This window comes from Diplotaxodon limnothrissa, linkage group LG6 (assembly GCF_057381915.1).
Source record: "Diplotaxodon limnothrissa isolate DT_005_m linkage group LG6, D_limnothrissa_male_GT1.1, whole genome shotgun sequence".
Taxonomy (NCBI): domain Eukaryota; kingdom Metazoa; phylum Chordata; class Actinopteri; order Cichliformes; family Cichlidae; genus Diplotaxodon; species Diplotaxodon limnothrissa.
The window spans coordinates 25,475,834-25,485,606 of NC_140601.1; the positions used below are offsets into that span (position 1 = coordinate 25,475,834).

Genomic DNA, 9,773 nt, shown 5'->3' on the forward strand with positions numbered 1-9,773 from the left:
ATTTCATCTTTGATATAAAAGAGAAACCAAAACTGTTCAGTGGCCTGGAAAACATAAAACAGCCAAGCCAATAACTGCAAGCAGGCAGAGATATCTTCATTTTCTAAAGTGCTTCCAAAGACTGACTGACTCTTTTTCATTGCAACACACTCAACTGTTAACGACAGCAAGTAAGCTTTAAAAAAAAAAAAGAAAAAGGTGAGAAGCTGTTGTCTGACTATTACACACATGAAAAGCAATTTTCATCTTGACTCAACTGAGAGAAAACAGGAATGGGAGGCAACAATATGAAAAACTCTCTTGGTAACAAACTGATCTTACTATGCAGTGTATCATACAAAAATGTACCTCAGAAAAAACTTATAAAATACAATATGAATAAAATAATATAATAATATTCCTTGGTCCATAAAACTATGTTATTCTTACAAATTTTCCCTTGCTCAATGCAATTACAAGTTTGTGTTCATCTGCAAACATAATGCTGGTAGTAAGAAAGCAGTTAAAGTAGCTTCCAAACCTGCCAAGTATATAAAAACAAAACAAAAAGGTTATTTTACAAATGATGTTGCTATGGGAGTTAGATAGTTCACCTTCTTTTAGATGAAGAGCATAGATATCACGTTACTCTGAGTGGAGCTTATGATATGTCCACATCAATCCACAAGAGGGTGATACAGTACAATCAGAAATCACAACTCTTGCTTCTGAAGTTGTCTTTTTTTCCTCCTCATAGTTTCACAGTTCCTCTAACAAAGAACTTCTTAGCTTCTGTGCAATTCTTCACAGGTCCATGAGCCTCTTTGGAGAACATGCTCACATTTTCTCACTCAGTCACTGAGAGCACAATCACAAAACACGTTTTACTATGACAGCACCGACATAGCTGAAGTCCCAGACGACATGCCAGAGTCACTACTGCTGTAGGCTCCGTGGCCATCCCCAAGCACACCCATCAAAGATGAAGGTGAGGATGAAGATGCGGGTGATGATGAAGAGGTGCTGTGTGACCGCAGAATAGCTCCAGCAGCACTGCAGTGAGGTCTTGGCCCTGGTTCGGGGGTATACGTGAAGGTCAAGGCAGTGGCGTAGATGATTCCATCACTGCGAACCAGCGTGACAGGGACCTGAACTGGCTGTCTCACCCAGCGCCAACCCTCCCTAAAGGCAGAGATGTCTGGCACCACGCAAAGGATGCTCTCCCCACATCTAAGGAAGTAAGCGGATGGGACAAGGCTTAAAAAAAAATGAAATGAAAACACACGGGAACAAAGTTAACACTCGCAGACATATTTACCTGTACATGGTGTCTGCCTCCACATCTCCAAACCAAACTCTGAGGTTAGGGGTGAAGTTCTGTCCTGTCAGCTCCAACATAGCAACATCTCCTCCACCATTTAACTGGACAGAGACAAACATAAAATCAATCAAGTCTTAGAAGATTCATAGTAGTTGAATAAAAACAAAAGAGACGTATACTTGGGTATCAAGAGTGTCACTCGTGTTTGCTGGTAACTAGAGCATATCTTCCCCGGAAAAGGCTGTATGTGTACCTGCAGGCTTTCAACCACAGGGACAGGTGTTACTGGTGTGGGCACGGGGCCCATGCCCTCATAAAAGGTGTACTCTGCTTTGTCAGTACTAATGATAGTCCATGAAGCACCATCATTAATCATCTCCTTGTTGGTCTCTTTGGAGCACGGTGTAGCCTGAAAAACAAAACAAAACAAAAGAAACACAATTAATTTTAATTCCGTACAGTTATGTCCAACCAGGCACCATCATGGTGGCTGATAGAGGCTCGGACTGTTATGTTTAACTCTAGAAACTGGTGCTCAAATCATACAAATGGCTGCTGTAAGTACTGCTCTAAAACAGCTCTATTAATATTTATCTGTGACAAACAGATTCTTCTAATTATTGGTTTGTTTCAAACACACCAACACTGTTTATATTTATACGACCAAATCTGTCTTTGCAAGAAAAACAAAACCAAAAAAAACTAAAACCAAAATGTTTCTAATAACAAACTCTTAGGTAGCCCCATGCCAAATAAAATCATACATAGTTTTTATTTTTAAATTACAATTTCTCTGGATAAGAAAATAAAAATGTCAAACTCTTATCTGTAAAGAAAAAAAACCTTCAGTAATAATTACCTATATTTTTAACTGAACTATATACTGATTATTTGCAGTAGTATATAGATACATTAAAAAAAAAGTAGGAACAGCCACATATAACACACAGCAGGTCATCTATGGTTTGATTTGTCCGCATGTGTCAGACTGGATGGGTTGTTACCAACATCTGGTGAAAATATCATGTCAACAGCACTTTTAGAAATATATTTACTTTGAAAACTGATGACGTGTTCAGTTCTCATTTTACCTGCTGTATACAAAATATATGAAGGAAAACGTGGCAGTTAAATATTATTCACACAGTCATTAAAACATTTGTCAAAATGTTTGACAACATTTGGTATTCACGGTCCTGGTCAAAAAGGTAATGTAAGTTCAACATTACATTCTAAAATGCGGTCATAGGTTGTGCTTTTCCTGATGCCTTCATACAGTATGATACAACTCTTCTTTATGTAGCGACATTACCAAAAAACCAAAGGGCTTGGAGAGGAGTTGGTAAAACAGTTAGGACTTTCTCTTAAGTACTAAAAAGATGTTACTCAGCTCATAAAACATTTTACTGACTATTCTATTGGCTGCATTTCACAACCCAAATATTTACAGGTAGTGAAATGCTCCAAAAAGTCTGTGAAAAGCAAAACCACAAATGTTTTCTTAAGTCATTATACTGTTAGAAATAATAAAAAATAATAATAACAACAAAAACAAGTCGCTTGTTTCTATTATTTAATCAATTTTTAGAGTCAGAATCGCAGCAACATACTCACCAAGCCTTAGCATGAATCCTGCCCCAAACCTAAGACTTATAAATGCTACAGGGGATAAGTATCAGTAGTCTTCCTGTATATGAAGTTGCTACACCTTCAGCTTTCAAAACCTTTACTGCAGCTGCTCTTCCTTGGATTGCAGAAATTGCAAAATAGTTCAGCCTACTTTTTTAAACTTCCTAAGAATGAAGAACTAAAGAAGGGGTTTGTTTTAAGGAGATCCACACTGACAAAGACCTGATGACCAACACCAACATCAACCTTTGCAGTTATCATTTTACACCAGAAAACTATATTTATTGAAATAGGCTAGGACACATGACTAACTTTCTCTGAGGAATGAATCATCCTGACCCATTGACATCAGCACTACTAGTCACAGAATACAGACTGCAGTTGGCAATTCAGCCCATAGTAACTGTTCCTTAAGAACACCAATAAAATTATTATGTATAAATTGCGATTTTATGTTAATGTAAGTAGCACACCACACTCCAGTGGAGCTGACATGAGAGCTTGCAAGTCAGCACTACAGATATGCCTTAAACATTTCAGAGCACAGAATGCTGATTATTTCTTCTTGATTTCCAATCCTAATTTTAATATCAAGACCTAATTTTGTGCACTTCTCTCTTTTTTTTAATAATTCAGATTTACTAGCTGCATTTACCAGCTGAATAATTCATGTGGTTATTGCATTTTTCTTTAGTGATACAAACTCAAAAAATATGTTTACTTCTGCTTTAGACATACTTCAAACCTGTTTAATTCTGGATCAGTCTGGATTTTGAGTCAGTCCATAGTCACCCTTCAACAAGAAAATACTCCAAACGGCACTACTGGCAGATTTCCTCTCCTTAGCAACAGCAGCAATTTATTACTGTTTTGATACCTGCTCATCACAAAAAAATTCTAATATAACTTGATTTCACAAAAACAAAGTTGAAATAATTGAATATATACATGTCTATGTGTGTCAGACTTTGCACACCTGGAACTGGATGATCCTCTCCTGTGATAGACAGAGATACATCCTGTCTGTATCTTTCAGGTAAAAGGCACACTTGTGAAGCTGGGACACCGGGTCATCAGCATCCATTAAAGCTGCTTGCTTGTCCACTTTTCGAATGATCTGGGGATCATAACACACTTATTGTAAGTACTGGTCACTAGGGGTGGGTTTTGATAATCGATTTATCGATTAAAATCGATTCTGGCTTGGATAACGTGATATCGATTCATTAAAATCTTGAATCGATTTTTTTAATATTAATTTATTTTGCCCGAAATGCCAGAATCTCAGGTTAAACCTCACAAAATTTCAAGAACCACCAAACAGCTAAAACAGTAAATGAGAGCAGGCACACAGATTCTGCACAAAGATGTAAACACAAAGCTCGGACCCGCCGACGGACCAGAATCAGTGAGATGTCGCCTTCTCACCCGACGGCACGGACACGGTCGGGGCTGAAAGCCGACAGCTCGCTGATACCGATGTTTCGGCGGGTCCGCGCTTTGTATTTACGCCCTTTTTGCGCTGATTCTAAAGCTGTTAGTTTTATCTCTCTCCAAACATTATTGACCGAACCAGCAGCAAAAGAGTTACGCTTCAATAAAAAAAATAAAAAAAAACGTCATGAATTCCCTCTGACTTTTGCTGTTTTGCTTCAACCACACTTCATGCACAGCTCTCTCTCACTTTCTCTCTGTACTTCAAGAACAGTTTCCCGTCTAAAAATCTGTTTTCTGCATTATTCGCTTGCTTGTTACGCACAAGTCTACCGTTGTTTACAGCGCTGTCGGCCGCTGTTTTTTTCCCTTTTACTTACTACCGAAAATAAATCCTCATTTCTGCTGTTCAATAGGCTTCTGAACAAATGTAAACTTTTTAAAATTATGCAAAATGCAAAACACTTAGCTGTGTCTCTGATAAAACCCCTGTAACTTCAGAGGTAATGTTCATATGTTGATTAATGGTTTTCTTTCGTTTTTGATGTACTGCAGAATATTTTTATAAAATCCCAGGCCAGGAAAACCACCTTCATGTTTTTCTGTGTTTTATCTTCAGCTACTTTGCTTACACCTTTGATAAAGTTTTGCGAGTGTCAGCTTCCTTTTTATAGATACAAAAATATGTAAATGTACTGATCTGAATTATAATATTTCTGACTGTCTGAGGCAAAATTTCCAAGATTTAAATTGATTCGAATCGAATTGATTCGGGACCTTGTGAATCGGAATCGAATCGATTCTAGAAATCAGTGACGATACCCAGCCCTACTGGGCACACACATGAATGTCAGACTATGTTAGGAAACCTTGATTTAGACTGTGTGGGCTTTTACTGCTATTATTAATCTCTTTGTCATTTCTGCTTTCCCACGCTGTCAAACTTGCATCATTCTTCATTTTATCATCACCTCTCTGGTCCTTGCTCTCTTTCCCCCCAAATCCCCACTGTTATTCTGCCAATATAGAAATGCAGTTCCTTGACTGGCCACTTGAGGCTTTGCTCTACAGGTGAGTCAACAGACTCCGATGTGAATTTGGCCAGCTGTCCAGCAAAATTAAATTTGTTTACAGTTTTGGATTCTATATTTAATTTTGTAATTTATGCCAGGCTACAGGGAATACCCTTTTTTGTGTGTTTTCTTTTATAGAAATCACTCATTTGTATGATACAGTGACACCTGGACGCCACTACAAGCAGCTCATTTTCTCACAAACAGACAACAGAAATAAAAAAGTGCCACATACCAGTCTTGGCAGGGCCATGCCAGTCACAGAACAAACCAATTTGACTGTCTGGCCATAGTGAATATAGCCATCTCTTACAGCAAACTCCTCCCCTTCAGACTCATCATCGTCCACTAAATAAAAGAAAATAACAATTTAAAAAAAGATTAAATGTCTCTTATTTAAAATCTTACACGATATAAAAGAAAAAAGTGTAGCTCACAGAGGTGAATGTAGAAGGCACCCCACTGTTGAGAGCTGGCATGAAAGTTTCCCCCCTCCACATGGAGATACCTGGTACTGACCGTCTGGGAACGCAGGCGGTTAAACAAGGCCACCTTTGTCCCAGATGCTATACATACTGGAGGGGAATAAAAAACAGAAAGTGAAACTGGAAAAAGAAAATCATTTTCAAATCCAACTTAAACATCAAGCTGTTGTGAAACCATTCAGCACTCTTCGATTTATGTGTGTCCAGCAACTCACAATCAGCATTTTTCAAGGACTGTTTCTTCTTGGAGGGCTTGGAGATGACCTTGATCCTCTTGCTGAAGAAGACTCCAATGTTGGCACTGTTTCCATACAACATCTTTACAGATAGCATGAAGTGCTTCCTTTTATCTGAGTCACTGATATACAGCGTCTTAGCTGTGCAGAAGTGCTACCCGGGGAGAAGACAAAGGTTAGGGGACTTTTATTTTTGCTTCTCTCATATCTCCTACTGGAGAACAGGCTCATTAGCAGCATCTGTGCAATGCGAAAACATGCCGATGTGCAGTAATATCAGCTACAGCGTGAACATGGTTAATAAGGTTGGTTTCTGGTTTTCATGGTTTCTGCAGCAGCCAACAGGGGAAATTGCACAGCAAAGCATCTGTATATCTGACCCCTGTGGTTACTTCTGTTACTTTGCTTAGCATAGCACTTATGGAGCACTGAGAAAAAGCAAGCGACCTGCTTATTCATCGGCTGAGAAAATAATCAAAAGCTGATCTAAAGAGATAACATCTCTTTCTTCTCTATCTTAAAGATCCAACGTGAAGAGTGTTGTCAGGGAGACAATAAATCTTCACTTAAAAGAACCATTTTAACATCTGTCAACCTCTTATCACAAACTGAACACAAATTTAATCATACAAATTGTAACTGGATCCCACACAGGAAAATTAATAAGACAGCAGACAAACATCAGGCACTGCCATCGATGGAAGTCATCTTATCTCAGAAAAAGCAAACTCCTGATAGCAGTCAACAAGGCAACTATCTGACACAGATGTTTAGCCTCTAAATCACTGAATCTGTAGTGCCATTATAACTACCCACCTTGCCCTCCAGATTGAGCTGCTGCATCTCCTGCTCACTGTTGCCAATTCCAATGAAGGCACAAGGCTGGGCCTCCTGCTCAGTACAGCCCTCCTTCTCCATTTTTTCCAACTTCTTTTGCCATCCGGTGCCCATCAGATATACACACGGTGGAGGACAGAAAAACCTAAGTGGCACAAGAAGAAGTAAAGTAAGACATTTTTCTTTAAACACAATGAAACTTAGCAGTGCCACACAAACCTTTTTTCATTGCCATATGACTTTTGTGCGACTTTTGCGTGTAGAATGAGCACCGTTTGATCATCTTTGTCCTTCAAGTAGTTCCTCATGGCTTCCCTGCAATGTGGAGAAACGCATTAAACCTTTTAGAGCACTTTTTAATGACATGATCATTTTCCCCCTAGATTATAAAGTCTAAGATTGCACGGGGAACAGCTGGCTGTGTTTCTCACACTCCACCTTGTTAATCGCTGTGGCTGAGGTCGCTCACCAAACTTCCTGCAAAACAAAAACATCAGGGGAAAAGTCTTTTACACGTGGTTTTAGTGCTGGGGTTAGTGCAGCAGAAACGTAAAATAAGCTTGAGGGAGAGTATGTAAGAAAACAGATTTAATAGAGGCGATGTGATTTTCTTTAAACGTTTTTTGGATTAGAAGAAAATTAGGAAAAACGCTGAAGAAAGAAAGCCTTTGAACAAAATGGGAATCGTTTGTTTTAATGAGCTAAGCCAAATTTTATTTCTTTCTTCAGTATCTGACAAAGTTGCAGTTTTCTCTGAGGGTGTTATGCTGATGTAGTCAACTCTTAAAAAATATTAAGCCAAAATAAAAAACTTAAACTGGCAAAAAAAGTTTCTGAAATTGTTTGAAACTTTCTTGATAGGGCAGTTCAATAAACTGTATAGAAAGCAGGCGATACTTCGAAGAATAGTTTTGCACAACTGAGCCCGCACCGTGCCACAAGGTAGTACTATTATGTGTGATATGCCTACTAACAACACCGAAAAACATCGCTCCCCCACCAAAAAAGTAGTACCAACTGCCAATATCTTCCCCAAATAAAAACAGTCAGGTTTTGAAAACATACAGCTTTAAATTTCTGCACTTACCCCGTTACAACGGGCGCCATCTTCCGAATAACTCTCCCCCCCCCGGAAAAAAAAAAAGTCCCAACAATCGCGAGATCCCTCCCCCAGTTCCCTGACCAAAGCCAACGGCACAACAGAAGAAGAAGCAGACTGGAAGGAAAAGAAGGGAACGAAAGAGGGAGGGAGGGGAGAGTGACGGGGCAAAAGGGGGTGAGAAGAGGGCGAGGGAGGGGCGACGGGCAGAGGGCAGACGCCACAACAACAGGCGTGGGAAAGTTGCAGCGTCGCGCGAGAACGGAAAAACTCTCACAATACACACGCATGAAGGAAGGGTAGTTTTATCGCGAGATCTACCGCCTTCACAACTCACTCTGTTTTTTTCCCACAGGGCGCGCGCGCTGTAACTCGATTCCCACGCTTATTGAGCAACGAAGCAGGCTGCACCTTTCTGTGCTGAGGAGCTAGAAACACGGCCACGGGATAGATATGTGTTATATGAACTACAGCACTGGAAATATATGGGAGAGTGGAAGATTAAAGCACAGACCTTAAATGGGAAGAGTGGAGAATCACAGTGAATGCAGATGCTTCCACAGAGCCTGTTACAAGTAAAAGAGGCCAAGAGGGAATATCTACAATAACGTAGTCTAGAAGGAGGGTCAAAGATTGCTTAACCCGCTTGAGTTGTAATAGCGAGTAAGGCAGCTGGATTTAGATATATGGGATACATCACCACATTTAAATTGTGATTCTCAGGCACACTGTGTAAAGTGTCAGGAAAAACTGAGGAAGAGTAGCTCTTCCTCAGTTACATCTTAATGCAGGATCATTAATAGAATAATATAGATTTTAGTAGATTGGCAGCGCATCATTACAAAAGATGAGTTCACATGTGGGGCGGCACGGTGGTTAGCACTGTTGCCGCACAGCAAGAAGGTCCTGAGTTCAATTCTACCATCAGGCCGGGGTCTTTCTGTGTGGAGTTTGCATGTTCTCCCCGTGTTTGCGTGGGTTCACTCCGGGTACTCCGGCTTCCTCCCACCGTCCAAAGACATGCAACTTGTGGGGATAGGTTAATTGGATAATCCAAATTGCCACTAGGTGTGAATGTGCGAGTGAATGTGAGTGCGAATGGTTGTCCGTCCCTGTGTGTTGGCCCTGCGACAGACTGGCGACCTGTCCAGGGTGTACCCCGCCTCTCGCCCTATGACAACTGGGATAGGCTCCAGTGCCCCCCGCGACCCTGAAAAGGATAAGCGGAAGCGAATGGATGGATGGATGGAGTTCACATGTGGGAGATCAGTGGTGGATGTGGAAAAAGGAGAGCAAATGCATTTGAGAATCAGGATACTGTATTAACCCCTAAGGAAATTATGTGGTTAGTGTTGCTCCAAGACAACAAGAACAGTAACAGACTGAACTAAATTAAATAATGCAATATGTTACAAAATATAAGAAATAGCTGTAACATATACAAAGAGCTCAATAATAAATATCCAGAATATTACACAGATAAAATATAGATGACTGACATTTTACTCTAAATTGTAAAACCGTGTTACTTTCAATGTAGAGGATATGTAAAAGGTTGTAACTATTGCAGTGTGTACTGTGCAGGTTGTACAGGGAGGAATGATTTGTCCTGCAGTGGTGCATTGGGGTAATCCCATTCTCTCACTGAACGTGCTCTTGTGACTGCCCAGCACATCATGG

General features: G+C 40.1%; 1 protein-coding gene across 1 annotated transcript; it reads right to left on the reverse strand.

Moving 5' to 3' along the window:
• Positions 1 to 440: 440 nt before the first annotated feature.
• LOC146630644 (recombining binding protein suppressor of hairless-like) lies at positions 441 to 8,119 on the reverse strand. The gene is made up of 11 exons (XM_085357015.1): positions 8,082 to 8,119; positions 7,433 to 7,471; positions 7,214 to 7,309; positions 6,974 to 7,139; positions 6,137 to 6,311; positions 5,874 to 6,011; positions 5,672 to 5,784; positions 3,906 to 4,046; positions 1,554 to 1,709; positions 1,298 to 1,401; positions 441 to 1,209 (listed from the first exon to the last, which is right to left on the reverse strand). The coding sequence occupies exons 1-11, from the start codon at positions 8,099 to 8,101 to the stop codon at positions 867 to 869; spliced, it is 1,491 nt and encodes a 496-aa protein (XP_085213141.1). The 5' UTR covers positions 8,102 to 8,119; the 3' UTR covers positions 441 to 866.
• Positions 8,120 to 9,773: the final 1,654 nt, after the last annotated feature.